General features: G+C 40.0%; 1 protein-coding gene across 1 annotated transcript; it reads right to left on the bottom strand.

Moving 5' to 3' along the window:
• Positions 1-720: 720 nt before the first annotated feature.
• crabp2b (cellular retinoic acid binding protein 2, b) lies at positions 721-7,465 on the bottom strand. Its single transcript, XM_027143918.2, has 4 exons — positions 7,261-7,465; positions 5,669-5,847; positions 3,448-3,564; positions 721-1,911 (listed from the first exon to the last, which is right to left on the bottom strand). The coding sequence occupies exons 1-4, from the start codon at positions 7,346-7,348 to the stop codon at positions 1,861-1,863; spliced, it is 435 nt and encodes a 144-aa protein (XP_026999719.1). The 5' UTR covers positions 7,349-7,465; the 3' UTR covers positions 721-1,860.
• Positions 7,466-18,358: the final 10,893 nt, after the last annotated feature.

The raw sequence follows: 18,358 nt of genomic DNA, 5'->3' as shown, positions 1-18,358 counted from the left end.
CAAATGAAACTTACATGAATCTGTGTGTACTACCAATTTTTTAAAATAATGCCTTTTAAACCCTTTATTTGGTTTGTTTTTAAGATGAAAATCCAGACCAACCTGGACTTATTTTGTCTCTCATACTCTTTTGATGAGTCACTAAGTAAATGCAGTGTTTGTCTGACTTTCAGTCTGAAGAGAACCCACTGTTTTGTTTTGTTTTTTCCAGGCAGATTTTGTGTAATTTTCTTCAGAGAAAGAAAGGTCGAGACTTATTCTGATCAGATGAAATAAAATAAAATAAAAATAAAATAAAATAGTGATGTTTGTTATAATGACTTTCTTTCACTGAGTCAATTGCTTCCAGATTTCCCAAACCTCACTGCTCAAGCTGTTTAAAATATGTGGTACGTTCATAAAATAAATATTGTTAACACAGTCTGAACTGGAGAATAATCACAGAATTGCACACATAATGTGTATCTTGGGAGACAAGAAGACAGGATTACAGCAGCCACTGCTGATCTGCAGAGAGTTGAACCGTCTGAGTCTATTAGCAAGAATTGTCTTATCTTAGTATAAATCTAATCTATTATTATTTTACTTGAATTTGAAGTAAGATAAATATATTTTAGCTGCGTGGGGAACATTTATATATCATGTCATTACAGTACTTGATCAGCCTGATATTAAACCATGAGTTTCATTTCACTGAGTTAAACTGGAAGCCCCTCCATGTATATTTGTAACAAGGGTTTTATTGATAATAAGACAATAAAAAATGCAGATTTTTTGTCAAAAACTGGCCAGAATATAGGGCTTAACACACACACACACACACACACACACACACACACACACACACACACACACACACACACACACACACACACACAGAGAATTTCACTTAAGTGAAATAAGTTTTACTCATAAGTTTTACTCATACATTGCTTTTTCTATTTTTGCATATTTGTCACACATAAAATCTGAGGAGCTCCAAACTCAAAAAGTAATTGCCCCCATTTGCAATAACTAGTTGTGGCACTTTTTGCAGCAACCAAAAGCTCATGATAAAAGGAGATTAGTCTTTCGGTTTCTATGAAAGAATTCTGGCCCACTCTTCTTTGCAGGATTGCTTTAAATCAGAGACAAAGAAGATCTTTTAAGCACGAGCTGCCAATTTAAGGACCTGTTAAAGCATCTCATTGGGGTTCAGGACTTTAACAAGGCCACTCTAAAACTTTTATTTTGTCTTCCCAGACAAAATTTAATTTCTTGTAGAGCAGAATTATTGGTTCTATCAATTATTAATTAGAATAATAGGACTAATATCTTCCAAGATCTTTTGCAATTTTTTTTTGCAAAAGGCTTATGGATCATCTGAGTGTTTTGAAATGTGTTTTTTCACCATTACCTTACCTGAGGAGAGCGAGGAGGCCAGGAGACCTTTCATGACTTTCATGTCATTCCCACTTCTGGGAACATTCAAATGTATTCAAAGGATTCTTCATTTGGAGATAATGCTCTTACTGGGCTTCCCTGAAGTCCCTGAGCCTTAGAAAACGGCTTTGTAAGTCTTTCCAAATTTCAATTTTCAATTTCAATCATTTTCTTTATCCCCTCTTCCTTAAGTAAAGCTTAGATTCTTTCGATTCTGTTTAGATCAGAAACTGAAACTATAAAATGTGACCAATATGCAAAGATAGAAGAAATTTGTAAGGTGCAAATACTTTTGCACTGTGCCGTACATACAGTAATATATGATGACATATCAAAAGATTGATAGCAGTTGATAGTAGACAGCAAATATAAAAGGTCATTTTTACCACAGTATAAATGATTAACTGAAACATTGAGAGATACCAATAACGCGAGTCCTCACTCTCGCTCATAGACACGAGTACAGACGACATCTCCAGCGCTCATAGTCTGAAACAAAGAATATGAACAAAATGTGTTGTGTCAAAACAATCAATTGATTTATTATAAAAATATTGAGCTATTGAGATTAGTTCAGTCCGCATGATCTGGGTTCAGGATTTCACTATGGACCTGGCTTCATGTGGGCCTCAAAGAGGACCTCAACTTCTGTGGTTATTTGATTCCCCACATTTTTTTATAATGATGATTTTCATTCAATTTTCAAAAGATGATTTCATGACTGACATATTGTCAATACATTTTGTATTTATACACCCTAGTAATCAAATAAATTAACAGAAACAGGAGTTGTAATGGATTTACAATGATTTAGTCTATCTTGTCTCAAGAAAATTCTTAAAAAAGTGCTCTGCTGTCTTTTAAAATGAAGTGAACTACACTATATGGGCAAAAGTATGTGCACCTCTGACCATCACACCCATATGCGGTTCTTCCCCAAACACAATTGTATAGAATGACTTTGTATTCTGTAATATTACAGTGTTCCTTCAATGGAACTAAGAGACTCCAACCTTGTTCCAGCAAAAAACAAAAGCACAGAGCTCCATGAAGACATGGTGTGTGAAGGTTGTGGTGAAGAACTCGAGTGTCCTGCACTGAGTCCTGACTTTTTTTCCACCACTGAACACCTTTGTGATGAACTGGAACACAGACTGAACCCCAGACCTCCTCACTCTTACGTCATCAGTGTCTGATCTCACTGATGATCTTGAAGCTGAACACAAATCCACACAGACACAATACAGCATCGAGTTGAAAGACTTCACAGATGACTGGAGCAAAATATAACAGAAAAGAGGAATAAATCTGGAATGGGATGTTTGACAAGCACATGTGAGTGTGATGATCAGATGTCCACAAACATTTGGTCATGTAACACAAATAATTTGGTTGGTTCAAAGACCAATACAGCCATTTATTTAACACAATACCGTTGAATTTACACCTATCTGTAGTGCATTCAGAAATTATTCAGCACCAATGATTACGATATCTCTGATTAATACTCTTAATGAGGAGAAGAGTTTCATCTTAATTATAAATGATCTTACCAGGGATGAATTCTATCAAATGTTTATGGATATACTCCTCAACATCATCATCATGAATATCATTGTGATTTTTTTGCATTCGTCCCACAAACTGCTTTGTGACCTTGGAATGTTACATCACTGTAGTGGTGTATTGTCAATGATACACATGGATTCTCTCGTTCCCATTTTTATCTTCAAAAGACTTTGAGCTTAGTGATTTTTTGGTGCCTTCAGCACTGCAGAAATCTTTCAGTACCCTTCCCCAGATGTCTGGGATTTTCTAAAGACAGAGGTGTGTGTGCTTTTACCAATAACGATATTTCCAATATCAAATCCAATCAGCTGAATAAAATACAGATGAAGTACACAATTTTAAAAAAGGAAAACCTTTCATGACCTTTAAGTGAGTGTGCATAATTTCTGAATGTACAATAAACATATATAAGATGACAAACTGTGTTTAGTAACTGATGGAAATTCAGTGCCTTACTAGTACTAGCTCCCCGTTATCGTTCAGCTCACGAGTCCAGGATGTCTGTGGTCCCTCACCCTTCAGCAGAGTCTGCTCACAGGTGATCTTTCTGTCAGAGTCCCATTTTGGAAAACTCTGAATCGGAGAAAAGACAAGGACCAGAGTAAGTGAGTGGAATATGGGATGTGGTGAAGTGGTTAAGGTGTTGGACTACTGATCAGAAGGTCATGGGTTTGAACCCCAAGTACACCAAGCTGCCACTGTTGGGCCTCTGAGCAAGGCCCTTAACCCTCAGTTGCATAAACTGATATAAAAATGTAAGTTACTCTAGATAAGGGTGTCTGCTAAATGCCATAAAATGTAAAGTTGAAACTGGACTGAGTAATAACCGAGTGCAAGCTTTTACATTTACATCATTTGGCAGATGCCCTTATCCAGAGCAACCTACATAAGTGCTTAAATCTCTAACATTGAATACATTAATGCTGGCTCACTAGGTTACATACTTAAGATAACATGAGTTTAAAACATTTGTTCAAAGTTACAATGAAAAAGTGTCAGAGTTTTTTTTTTTTTAAATGCAAAAGATAGGGAAAGAAGTGCTAGTTGAAGTGTTTCCTGAATAAGTTCCTTTTAATTGTATGTAAAACCCAATCAACCAATCAGGTGTCTGCAGTGCTAATTGAGTACAGCTCAAGAGTATCATTTAATGTTCATTTTAACAGACACTGTGATCCCAGTGGTGCTGCATGATCGTTTGTGTCAGAAGAACAAAAATCTGTTTAGAGTTTACAGCAAATGGTACAACAACAACAAGAAAAAGGGAGAAGCATTTATGAGTGGAACAGCCATAATGGGCTCAATTCAATTCAATTTGGCTCCTCCTTGGAGAGTGGTTTCCGAGAGACTGCAGAGCTGATGCAGCCAGGGCTCTTCTGCGGGTAATCTCTGGTTTTATGTCCCCATTGTCTGTCACTATGGATCCCAGATACACAAAATTCTTGACAAGTTCCACAAAGTCATTGCCAAGCCACAGGGAAGGTGTATGTGGTCTGGCACCGACATACATGAACTTGGTTTTTGTCCAGCTCACCTGGAGGCCAAGCTTCTCCGCCTCTTCACTGTATATGGCCAGAGTATCTCTCAGCTGGCTGTAGGACGTGCTGAGCAGGATGGTGTCATCAGCATACTCCAGGTCAGTCAGGTGGTATCTGCCGAAGGACACACCGGGGACCCGCTCACAAACCCTGGACATCAGATGGCAAATGATGCAATTGAAGAGGTCAGGTGCAGCCACGCAGCCCTGGTGAACGCCACTGGAGATGTGGACCTGTCAGCAAAGATTGTGCCGACAGGTGAGCCTGTGGACCGATCACTGATGGACAAAGTAGCATTGGTATCGGTGAGGATGATGGTGATGTCATGTGGTGAGGCTAGGCCAACAGCCTGATGGAGTTGGTCAAAGAAAGCATCCTTTGCATCCTCATCAGCAACATCGGTGGGAGCATAAGCGACGATTACTGTCATCTTGCCATGTAGGTGGAGAAAGCGGGCCGACAGTAATCTGTCGCTCAGGGGTGTCCAGCTGATTAAGGACTTGCGGAGGTCCTTTGAGATGGCAAGGGCCACACCATAAGGAGTGTCTGGACATTCCATGTGGCGATTCGGGTTTTATGACGAAGGTTGATCCGTACTCGTTGGTCGGGGGCAGGCTGGGGTCCGTTACCATGTTGGGCAGTCCAGTTTCTTTCTCTGATCAGTTTCGTAACAAAAGAGGTTTCTCCTGGGTGGGTTGTTAGCCCTCCGCAGAATAGTCGGTTGGTGGGGCTGCCACCTCACAGCGTACCAACATGCTGGGGTCTTTGTTTGTCTGGAACCTACCCTGGAGACCGGCCCACCTAGGGTGACCCTACCAGGAGCGAGCTCCCGACGGTATCGCTTTCCAGGGTCACTGGAACACGCAAGCTCCCTCGCCACGTCAAGGCCAGACCTGAGAGAGATAATGGGCTACAAAACTTAAATAACTACTCTTTACTGGTGTGGTGAACAGAAAAGCGTGTTAAAACACACAGCACATCAAACATCAAGGTCGATGAGCTAGAACTATGTAAGATCACATTAGATTGAGTTTACAGTGGGTAGAAATTCACTCCTACTGGACAGGTGAGGATTTAGGAAAAGTCACATGTCCAGTGACAATAAATAAATTTTCTCAGGCTTGGCAAATTACTTAAGTTACCGTGCATGGTCGTCCATCTACAGTGGTCTCGTTGAAGATCTGACCCACAGTGAAGGACACATGGGTAGTGCGAACGCTGGTGGATGTCTGTATGGACAGAGTCTCTCCCTGCTGCTTGATCTCAACCGAGGGCCTGGATGCTGCCGCTACAGCGATTTTCCTCAGAAAGACATTTACGCCTAGAGAAAACAAACACGGAATAAGTAATAAGAGCAAAACGATCCAAAGCCTGCTTTTTGTGGCTACCTGATTTCCTGAATGAATGCATTAAATGTAATGGAATGTTTTTCCCCCATAAGCATTCCTGTAGATAATTCAAATCGGATACACCAAACCTCATTTCTCCCTGCTTAAGCAAGGAAATACCAAATCAGGAATAAATATTTAGCCATGGGAGGAGTTCCGTTGGGAAGTTTATTTCACTTGAGGCAACAGCAAATGATTTCACTCACAGGAATATGTGGAAAGCCCGGTCAGAAATCAATAAGGGTTTATTACTTTCATTAAAGGCTGTAAATGGTCTATATGTCAAAATGTACAGAGCTGTAATAACTCAATACACTGAAATAAGCACAAAGCCAACTAATCAAAGCAAATAAATTCTTTAAAAAATGGTGATGGAATAAATACAGAAATAAACGCATAGGCACTTGGTCAGAATCTCCCTTACTTAAATTAAAAGCAATGTAAAATGTACAATATTTTTAACTGATTAAAAATAATCCAGTTGGAAATATTTTAACAACTCATTCAAAACTAAAATTGTTTAGCCGATTAACCAATGTTTCATTAGTTTTCAATTATACTTCATGTTTAAAATCCAGTTGAACGGCACAGCCAAAATGAGTGCAGAGTTACTTGAGTAAGATTTTTGGCTTATTGATGATTGTTGCTTGATAGACGTAACATGATTTCCTTTATGTGACATTCATATATAAGGATGTGTGCTCAGCATCCAACAGGAAACTAACCCCTAATACACCTGGGGCAGAAAAAAAAATACTGACAAGGTTATAAATGGTCTAGACAAATTAATTCCACTAAGCAAGTATAAATTTAGTTCACATCATGTGTGGAGGTTTAATAATTCAGTCATTTTCAACACCGCTTGTTCATTTCGTTTACTTACACAACATTTTCCATTCGGTGTGAATTAAATATGTAGGAAGATTTAATCCATTTCCACTTTTATCATCACATTACCAGTGAACCATTTTGTCTTTTCATGTCAAAGGTTTTGGGGGGGAAAACAAAAACAAACAAACAAAAGTAAATAAAAGTCAAAAAATTGAAGAGAGAGAAACTGATTACAGGAACTCTCTTTTTTCTATTCACCTTATCATATGCTGCTTTTATGGTTTATGCTGTAATTGTGTTAGAACAGAAGGTACAGCCGCATGTTGCTCTCTCAACACTATAGCAGGAGGAAATCAGCTTTACTCAGTAATATCTGCTTGGGAGTCATTACTCACTTATCTGCTTGCATTTACCTTTTTTCTTCTTCTTCTTTTACTTGCTTGCATTTTATTTAATAAAACTTTAATTAAGAAAGAAAGAAAGAAAGAAAGAAAGAAAGAAAAAAAAAAACTCACCAAGCGCTTTAAGCAGCTCTTCGAAGTTTTCTGAGCTTTTCATTCTCCAGCTTCCAGAGAAATCTGTTACTTGGTCGCTCATGTTCATGTTTTCCTCCAAACAACCGCTTTATACAAGTTCACTGTTTAAGTCGCAGATGTCTCTCTCTCTCTCTCTCTCTCTCTCTCTCTCTCTCTCTCTCTCTCTCTCTCTCTCTCTTCTCTTCTCTTTCTCCCGCTGTCTTTCTCTCTCTCTCTCTCTCGCTCTCTCTTTCTCTCTCGCGCCCCCCCCCCTCTGATTGGCTCAGTATTATGATGCTCTATAGAGAGTGTACTAGCGGTTATAAACTCTTTCACTATTTATTTCTTCTATTATTTATTTCTGTCTATTATTTATATCTTCACAACATTCATTCATCTTCTACCGCTTATCCGAATTTCTCGGGTCACGGGGAGCCTGTGCCTATATCTCAGGCGTCATCGGGCATCGAGGCAGGATACACCAACCCATCGCAGGGCACACACACACTCTCATTCACTCACACACTCACACACTACGGACAATTTTCCAGAGGTACCAATCAACCTACCATGCATGTATTTGGACTGGGGGAGGAAACCGGAGTTCTTCACAACATGTTTCTTTGAAATATCACCCTACATGTCTCACGATGCTGTGTTTTAAAAAAAAAGTTGTTTTCTTACAGTATTTCACAATTGCTAAAACACTTTTCTTGAAATCTTCACCCATATTCTCAAAACTTTTAACACAAAACCCAGTCTTTATACTACATTCGCAAAATCCCTTACTCTACTGGCAAAATCAAACAATGCTTTCAAAACATAAACACAGCCAGTCAATATATAAACACTCATCAGCATTCATTAGACACTACATCCAAAAAATTGAGAACACAGTGTCCAGGGCATGTAGTTACAGAGAAAAAATGTTTATTGCATTTAGAAAATCATTTTATTTTAATAAAAGTAAATAATTCACAACTCACTACAGAAAATATATTGCATACTGTATGTACTGGAAGTAATACAGTATTGAATTTCTGTATTTTCAGCATAAAAATAAAGTAAGCCAAAAGAACAAAGACAACTCTAAATGAATTGCAAAATCAAAGTCAATGAAAGACTCATTCAGTCTTCGTGCTGGGTCCGGCCAGAGGACTTCGTCCACATCACATGCAATGTTGTCCCTTCCTAGGCAACAGGGGAAGAACCCTCTCGTGTGACGGATCCAGCCTTGACAACACTCCACACCTATGTCATCACAGGCCAATTCCATTGCCTGTAGAAGATTTACCCTTGTATATGGGTTACGGTCATAGACCTTCCATCGGCACGCAGAGAATAACTCTTCTATTGGGTTGAGGAAATGGCTGTATGGTGTTGTAAAAAATCTTAGTAGAAATAATTAAAGTATTATTCCTTACAATACTATAACCAAAGTAAAGTATTAGGCCTTGCAAAATATTACAATTGCTGTCATAAGACATAGGTAGGCAATGTTGTAGGCCAAAGATGTTTATTGTAATCATAAACTTAGTAAAAGTAACCAGATTCGGGGCTGTCAGGCCTAGTCAGTCTGAGCACATTTGTAATAACAACTGCAAACTTGTTATGTAGAATGGAAAAGACCATGGTTCCCAGACCTTAGCTCATAAATTGTTATGGAAAATGAAGAAGACCATGGTTCTCAGACCTTAGCTCATAGCGATAACTTGTTATGTAGAATGAAAAAGACATTGGTTCACAGACCTAGGCCCTGAGAACTAAGGGGAGGAAAATCCATAAATGGGCATGTGGTGCTCATAAACTTGTTGTGCAGACTGAAGAAGGCCCAGGTGTTTAGTCTGAGGTCATGAAAAATAAGGGAAGGAAAATCCATAAATGGGCATATGCGTGAAAGGTAATGGACTGGGCATATGGGTGAAAGGTAATAGGAGCGCCAGGGTATATATTGAGAAGATATCTGGGGCTCGGGGGTGAAGGTGTGTGTGCGCGTGGGTGCGTGGGGGTGCGTGTGCGGGCGCGTACGCGTGCGCGAGCGCGTGTCTGCGGGTCAAGGTGGGTGTTTTTATTTTTGCAAGAACGTCGCGAGAGTTCTTGTTTTTCTTGATTGATTTTGCATGACATGCTAATTTTGGGGGTTTTCATTTGTTACTTTCAATTTGGCAATTTCTCTTAAAAGATTGTTGGCTGATTGACCACAATAAAGCAGTTTGCTCATTCTCATTGAGTTTTCTCAGTATTTTTTGTAGTAATTATAGAGTTAACAGTTAAGTCTAACTAACATAGTTTTTAGTGCATTAAGAGAAGAGGACACCCTGTGATGTGTCGGTTTGGAGACCGGCTCTGAGTTACGACAATGGTAGAAGGCAAACAATCACGAATCGCTGGTTGATGTTGAACCACTCATGTATTCTGACACCACGGTGAAAGCTGACATTGTCCCAAACCACAACATAGACAGGATGCACTGCCTGCTGATGATCCTGCTGCTCACGTTCAAACAAAACATCCCGAAGACCACCCAGAAATAAGAAGATGGAGAGTGTTATAGTATATGGCCCCAGGGTTGCATGACGGTGGAGAACCCCCATTGCTTAAGGCTGCACACAGGATGACATTGCCAATTGACAATAGAACTTTGGCCAATTATGTTCCAGCCTCTCCTTCTCCTCCAGATTGAACCGTGTTTCATCTACAAAAATATATGCATGGGGCCTTTCCTTGGAATCCATTTCAAACACCCTCTATGTATAAAAGAGATAAATAAATAATTGTTTTGTAAGTGTTACAGAAAGACATACTTCTGCAAAAGTGTATGTATATGAACAATATATGTATGTATAGGAAGTGTATACTCTGAACTGGCTTATATTCTAGACAACTGATTTGATCACATTATTAGAAACAAGTGTGAACAATTTTGAGTTGTGTGTAAATGATGACAGCTGTGTTGTAGTTGTGTTTAACTTTTGCCACATGTATTTACCATTTTGCAACACAGTGCAAAATGTGTTTTAGTGAGTAAGAATGTGTTTAGAGTTTTGCAAAAAGAGTGGATGAGATTTGCAAACAGTGTCTTAACTACCTGAACTTGTTTTAGGTTTTGTCTACAAAGTGACTGATTCGACAAATGGGTTTAGGACACTGAGCATTGGGTTCAGAGAATGGGGTTTAGTGTTTTAGCAATTGTGAAATACTGTAATACAGATATTTGTGCTCTATTTCTATTTTCTATTTCTATTCAATTTCTATTTTTCTCCAGATCTTAAAGTTGTTTCTTTTAAAGAAAACATATTTTTCGAGTGATCCTTAGGTAACAAAATTTCTTTTCTTGAGTTAACAACTTATATTTCTCATGATCCTAAGATTCTTAATACAATTCATTTTATTCATTATTTTTCTCATGATCTCATATATATATATATATATATATATATATATATATATATATATATATATATATATATATATATATAATCTATTTTTTCTTTTAATCATTAATTAATATATTATTATATTATATTTTCTATATATTTTCTATATATGTATCTTTTACATTTCTAGGTTAGTTTCCATCACGTAAGAAAGCGAGTCAGAAATCTGCTGCTCCATCATCATGGATACCACAGTGATCCTGAGCATGTGATCATTTTCATTACAGTCAGTTTGAGATGTCGGGACATCTCCAATGTTACTGCATGATGCTTAAGAGATGCTGCCTGAATGCTTTGCAGCTCCCAAGATCAAAATCTTTGGAAATAGAAATAATTTCTGCAAAAACCTTGTAAAACAATATATGTGTTACTGGTTATATCGATGTGATGTCAGAAACCAACAAGATTACTTTGTGAATTGAAATTAAATAACTCTGTGGTTGTAAGTGGCACCTCATCGTATTTGTCTTGTGGTGTTGAGCTTTATCATGACTAAAACTAAAGCTTTTGTACATTTGACTGAAGTGTACATAATTGAGGATGTCTATTATAACAACTGATTGTGTGAAGTTTTAAAAAATGACTTAGTCGTCCATATAAACGCTAAAGTTTTGTAATATTCCAAGTTCCAGTGACACATTTTTAAAAAATCTGTCAGGCTCAAGACTCTGGAAGAGAGCACAGCAGCTCTCATACTGTAGGTAATGGAAACAACACATGGCCAGTTCTGCTAGATTTAACATCCTCCCGTGAGGCCTGAAAAACTTTTCGTCATATGCTACATGAGCGATCACAACTTCAGCCAGAAAAAAATAAGTTCTCATCAACACTGTACACAAAGCTACTCAGTCTATTCCATGAAAGACTTCGCTCACTCTTGCGTACACCACGGTGATTGATGCACTATACACATGTGTGCTAATGAGGCAAGTGACAAGAGGATTCAGCAATCCACTGAGAGTGAGGACAACAGTCATTCCTATCCATGCCTATTGCCATATTGCTATCTTTCAGTAGCAGGACTTGCACAGAAGGCTTTACATTCTAAAACAGATTATATTTTCAAAACAGCAAAAAACCTTACATGTGCAGGAGAAATGTTTAGTATGTATAAGTTCACTAACTGCACTCTGAGAATAAGCTTTGCTGTACGAATCATCTGTTGTATGTCCATTTTTTCACTGAGACTTTTTGTTCTGTGCGTGGCAGATCCTTTTCTGTCATTGCTCCAACACTATGGAACTCCCTACCCATTGCACTCAGAACCATCACCACTTTGTCTGAATTTAAATCAAGGCTTAAGACCCACCTTTTCAACCTTCACTATCAGTAAATGCATATGTATTAGGAGTCCTTAATTTTTCAGAAATGTAGTGTATGTATCGTGTACTATGTAGAGTCCTATATCTTGTCCTGTATGTTTTTGTGTATAGTCCTGTCTTCTGTTATTATCTCATGCAGCTGCATGTGATCCTTCGACATGGGCAAATGTCCGACGAATATGTATATGTATGTTACACTATATTTAATTTGTCTTGAAATACTGTACCTTGTAAAGCGTCCTTGAGCTTGGGAAAGGCGTCATCAAATATACATCAAACATATATGATTATTATTATTATTATTATTATTATTATTATTATTATTATTATTATTACAGCATGTTAGCCTCACCCATTCTCTATACAGCAGGTTAGTCCCACCCATTCACTATACAGCAAGTTAGCCCCGCCCATCAATTTTACAGCAAGTTAGCCAAGTTAGCCCCACCTATTCTTCATACTGCTGGTTACCCCTGCCCATTCACTATACAGCAGGTTAGCCCCGCCCATTCACTATACAGCATGGTAGCCCCTGCCCATTCACTATACAGCATGTTAGCCCCGCCCATTCACTATATAGCAGGTTATTCCCAGCCATTCATTATACAGCATGTTAGCCCCGCCCATTAAAGATACAGCAGGTTAGCCCCGCCCATTCACTATACAGCAGGTTAACCCAGCCCATTCCCTATACAGCACGTTAGCACCACCCATTCACTTTACAGTATGTTAGTCCCGCACATTCATGATACAGCAGGTTAGCCCCGCCCATTAATGATACAGCAGGTTAGCCCCGCCCGTTCACTATACAGAAGGTTAACCCAGCCCATTCACTATACAGCACGTTAGCACCACCCATTCACTTTACAGTATGTTAGCCCCGCACATTCATGATACAGCAGGTTAGCCCCGCGCATTAATGATACAGCAGGTTAGCCCCGCCCGTTCACTATACAGTAGGTTAAGCCAGCCCATTCACTATACAGCACGTTAGCCCCACCCATTCACTTTACAGTATGTTAGCCCCGCACATTCATAATACAGCAGGTTAACTCCGCCCATTATTTAGGCAGCAGATTCACTATACAGCAGGTTAGCCCCGCCCATTCATGATACAACAGGTTAACTCCGCCCATTATTTAGTCAGCAGATTAGCACCACCCATCAACTTCAAAGCATATTAGCCCCGCCCATTCACTATACAATGTTTAGCCCAGCCCACGGGCTTTAGAGCAGGTTAGCCCCACCCACTCATTTTACAGCAGTTAGCACCATTCAGTCATGTCTCTGGGGTATAAGTTACCCCATGTCTGGGGTCTAATTACTGAAGCACTGTTTTCTATGTGCAAGTCTTTTTGTTAATTCTATAACTTGTTGCCAAGTCAAATGCCAGCTGAATGAACGAACCCTCTTTTAATTAATTTAATTGGACAAAAGTGTGTACATATATTAGTGAAAATTTGTGAATGATACCCCTTAAAGCTTGACTTAGATTAAAAATGAACAAAGAGTACGAGAGAGAAAAAAATCGAGTGAAGAGAGATTGTAGATAAGGGAGGTCATGTAAACTGAGATCAGATCCCCTTGAGGTAATTACCAAGTCCTCCTTTTCCCACTCTTACCTCCCTTTCTCTTTCCCCAGTTGCCCCTCCTTCGAGCCCATTTCAAAAGCTCCATTTCAGCATGTCTGCATAAACGATACTCCTGGAAAAACGAACACGGGGAAACATGGATGGTGAGAGTGAATGAGAAAGAGATGGAAAAAAGTGGGGGCTACATTTTTTTGCTCCACATTCTGTCAGTGGCAGAAGTTCAGTCAGTCCTAGCAGACCCTCTGAATCTATTAAAATGAAATTCGGTGGTCGCTGGTTGGGAATGGTAAAATCAACGACAATCATTTCAACTGGAAACAGATAGCATTCCTACACCTGAAGCCATTTCAGCCATTTATTATAATAAAATAGATCAATGATGAATCCTTTACTTAAGTAAAGACAGCAGGGGCGTTTCTAGGATTTCATCTTTAGGGGAGCTTAGCCCTCAGTGAGAAGGGATTTATAACAAGAAGAGTATATTATAATATAATATATATATAATATATATAATATATATATATTATATGACAACTTTGGTAATAAGAATAGTGAAATTTCACTGCTTTTGGTAGGCGTCTTTCTAGAGATAAACGCCTCCAGCTCTGACTGCGCGTGCACGCTGCGCATACCTGTGCTTCTCCGTTCAAATAAAGCAGACAGCTGAAGACGCACTTTTGAAAGACTACAACACGCGCGCAAAAGCAAAGTAAAAAAAAATCGCTCTTGGATCAAACTGATAAATAATTTTATTTCCCATCGACGACGTGTCCTGCATTTTAACGTAATTTTTTATTGTTTATTTATGAAAGTAAAAATTATACTTATAGTTTTGGCTGAGATTACAGACAGGGGGCTGAAGCCACCCTAAAAAATGACTAGAACCGCCCCTGAAAGAACAGCACTCTAAACTATTACGCCTGAGAAAGATTATTATCAAAAGCCGGCTGTGATATTGCTTAACCATGTTAAAATATAAATAAAGCGTTTTTAATGCAAAGCCCATACTTATTTACAACATTATCTTTCTGCTTTAAAAAATAAAATTAAAAAATCAGTCTGGCAATCAATCTTAAAAGAGTCAGAGTTTTTGTATTGTGAAAATATTGTGATATTTTCCCATTTTATTTCCAAAAATAAAATGGGAAAATATCACAATAGTTGTTATGTTATGTTTAAAACCCTGCAATAGACACAATAGTTATGTTATGTTTAAAACCCTGCAATAGACCTGATCACTAAAAGTGCCTTGGCTCTTGCACTTCTTCCATCCATCTCGTGTTGTGTGCACATATCTAGTGTTGTGTACACATATCTAGTGTTGTGTGCACATATCTAGTGTTGTGTGCACATATCTAGTGTTGTGTGCACATATCTAGTGTTGTGTACACATATCTAGTGTTGTGTACACATATCTAGTGTGTGCACATCTCTAGTGTTTTGTGCACATCTCTAATGTTGTGTATACATATCACTCAACAACCTCAAACAAACAGAGTGAAGTACAGTGTACAACCAGTAATACGTGGAAACTCCTCCTAATGATTGCGTTCATGTGTTTCAGCCTCACCCATTGCAAACAGGTGCATAAAATGAAGCACATCTCCATAGACACACATTGACAGAAGAATGTTTTGAATCAATGTTTTGTTCTGAAGACCTTAGTGGCTTTGAACGTGTCTTAGGATGCCACCTTTGCCACGAGTTTGTTCAATAAATGTGTGTCCTGGTCCATTGTACAGTATGTGCTAATAATGTGAAATGAAGAGTCTTTTGGAAAAAGAACAGACCTCACAAACTCACAGAGCAGGGATCTGAAGCACAGTGCATAAAAATGACCTATTGTCTGTTCTTGCTCAAGAACTGTGCATTCTGATCTTCATGAAATGTATTTGTATAACCATACAGCTGCACGACAAGCTTAAGATCACAATGCACAATACCAAGCATCAGCTGAAATGATGTACAATTTTTTTACACATGTACACATTCTTTAATTGAGAAACAAATACTCTAATTGTCCCACACAAACTTTAGAAATGTTCATAGCAGTCTGTAAGAATTTTATTTATTCCACCAGTCTCTGTTTGGTGGATAAGGCTCTGGGTTGTGGATCAGAGTTCAGGCCACAGCACTACCAAGCTGCCAATGTAGGACCCTTGAACAAGGCCCTTGACCCTCACTGCTCCAGTGGTGCTGTATTATGGCTGACCCAGTTCTCTGACCCCAACATTCAAAGTTGGGATATGTGAAGAATTTACAGTTTTATTGGATTGCTTACATACTAAAATTAAAAGTAGTACACTATTAGCAAAACCTTACACTCAAGAGGCAAAACATCAGCCCATATTTGCACATCTATAAGCACATTGTCAACCTCACACTTGTTGCAAAACTCTACACACAGTGATTTGCAAAACACTAAACACACTTAACATACATTACACACAAAAATCTATCATGAAGTCACTTCCTTGCAATACCAAAGCACTGACGGTCACTGACAATGCAGAGGGCTTTGCGGGTGAGAGGGGTCTCGTAAATGTCCTGGAGGGAGGGGAGAAAGACACAAATAATCCTCTCAGCTGCTCTCACTATGCGTTGTAGCGTCTTCCGGCAGGATGCGTTGAAAGCACCGTACCACACAATGATGCAGCTCGATAGTATGCTCTCGATGGTGCCTCTGTAGAAGTTGTGCATGATGGGTGGCGTGGCTCTGGCTCTTCTCAGTTTGTGGAGGGAGTAGAGACGCTGCTGTGATTTCTGGGCCAGTGCTGCTGAGTTTTCAGTCCAGGAGAGGTCCTCTGTGATGACCACACCCAAGAACTTGGTGCTACTCACTCTCTCCACAGTGGCACCGTTGAGTGTGCATTCTCCTGAAGTCAACAACAATCTCCTTCGTCTTCTCCACGTTCAGAGAGAGATGTCAGTGTACCACCCGGCCAGGCGTCTCACCTCGTTCCTGTAGTTTGTCTCATCTTTTTTGCTAATGAGACCCACTACAGTCGTGTCATCTGCAAACTTGATAAAGAGGTTGGAGTTGTGTGATGGTGTGCAGTCATGGGTCAGCAGGGTGAAGAGAAGGGGGCTCAGCATACATCCTTGGGGGGCCCCAGTGTTCAGTGTGATGGTGCTGGATGTGTTGCTGCTGACCCGTACTGCCTGAGGTCTTCCAGTCAGAAAGTCCAATAGCCAGTTGCACAGTGAAGTGCTGAGCCCTAGCTGAAGCAGTTTATTACTGAGCTGTTGAGGGATGATAGTGTTGAATGCTGAACTAAAGTCTATGAACAGCATTCTAACGTATGAGTCCTTTTTGTCCACATGAGTGAGTGCTGAATGCAGGGCAGTTGAGATGGCATGATCAGTCGAGCGGTTGGGCCGATATGCAACTGGAAGGGGTCCAGAGAGGGGGCAGACTTGATATGGTGCATGACTAGCCGTTCAAAGCACTTCATGATGATAGGAGTAAGTGCAACAGGACGGTAATCATTGAAGCATGATGGAGACGGCTTTTTCGGGACTGGAATGATGGTGGCAGCTTTGAAGCATGTGGGGACAACAGCTTGACTGAGTGAGATGTTAAAAATGTCTGTGAAGACATCAGTGAGTTCCACTGCACAGTCTCTCAGTACACACCCAGGAATGTTGTCAGGACCCGGAGCTTTGCGTACATTGATCCTGCTGAAGGATCTCCTCACGCTATCCGGAGTCATCATCATTACCTGGTCACCGGGAGGAGGTGGAGTTTTCTGGGCAGTGGTGCTGTTTTGCTTCTCAAAGCGAGCAAAGAAGGTGTTCAGCTCGTTCAGCAGAGAGATGTTACTGTCAAAGGTCCGTGGTGGAGGCTTTTAGTCCATAATGGTCTGTATCCCCTGCCACAGGCTCCGAGTGTCTCTGCTGTCGTTGAATTAATGGGCTATCCTCCTGGAGTACTGCCTCTTAGCCTCTCTGATGCCACGGGATAGGTTGGCCCTGGCTGTCCTCAGGCCCACCTCATCTCCAGCTCTGAAGGCAGCGTTCCGTGTCTTCAGGAGTCTGTAGACCTCCCCTGACATCCACGGCTTCTGGTTGGCCTGGATAGTAATGGTCTTTGTGACTGTTACATCATCAATGCACTTGGTGATGTAGGCATTGACAGTTTCTGAGTACTCTTGGAGGTCTGTGGTGTTATTGTATGTGGCAGCCTGCTTAAACATATTCCAGTCTGTGGTGTCAAAGCAGTCTTGAAGAGCCTCCGATGACCCCTCAGGCCACACTTGAATTTGTTTCTCAACTGGTTTTGTGACTTTAATGAGTGGTCTGTGTGCAGGCATTAGCATGACAGTGATGTGGTCTGATGAGGTGGGGGAGGGCTTTGTAGGCTCCTCTCTGTGTGGTGGAAACAAAGTCCAAAATGTTATTAACTCGTGTTAGAAAGTTAATGTGTTGGTTTTATTTTTGGAAACACACTCTTTAAGTCTGCATGATTGAAATCCCCAGCCATGATGAGAAAAGCATCAGGGTGTGCTGTCTGCTGCTCACTGATGTGCTGGTACAGTTCATGTACTGCATCGTTCCTGTTGCTGTTGTTGGAGTTTGGGGGAATGTATACAGCAACGAGCAGAATGGCTGTATATTCCCTCGGAAGATAGAACGGGCGGCACTTAATACTCATAAACTCCACCAGGGGTGAGCAGTGTTTGCAGACCACAACATACCACGCATAATTGATGTAAACACAAAGCCCGCCGCCATGAGTTTTTCCTCC

This window comes from Tachysurus fulvidraco, chromosome 7, assembly GCF_022655615.1.
Source record: "Tachysurus fulvidraco isolate hzauxx_2018 chromosome 7, HZAU_PFXX_2.0, whole genome shotgun sequence".
NCBI lineage: Eukaryota > Metazoa > Chordata > Actinopteri > Siluriformes > Bagridae > Tachysurus > Tachysurus fulvidraco.
Note: the sequence above shows the minus strand (reverse complement) of the source record. Positions and strands in the feature narration are given on the sequence as shown.

Bases quoted from the DNA above. Each gene is read 5' to 3' on its own strand.
- crabp2b (XM_027143918.2), bottom strand. From the start codon at position 7,348: ATGAACATGAGCGACCAAGTAACAGATTTCTCTGGAAGCTGGAGAATG. The intron at 3,565-5,668 runs GTAACTTAAGTA...TCTCCGATTCAG, and splicing joins TAGATGGACGACCATGCACG to AGTTTTCCAAAATGGGACTC. The intron at 1,912-3,447 runs GTAAGGCACTGA...TCTTTGTTTCAG, and splicing joins ATAACGGGGAGCTAGTACTA to ACTATGAGCGCTGGAGATGT.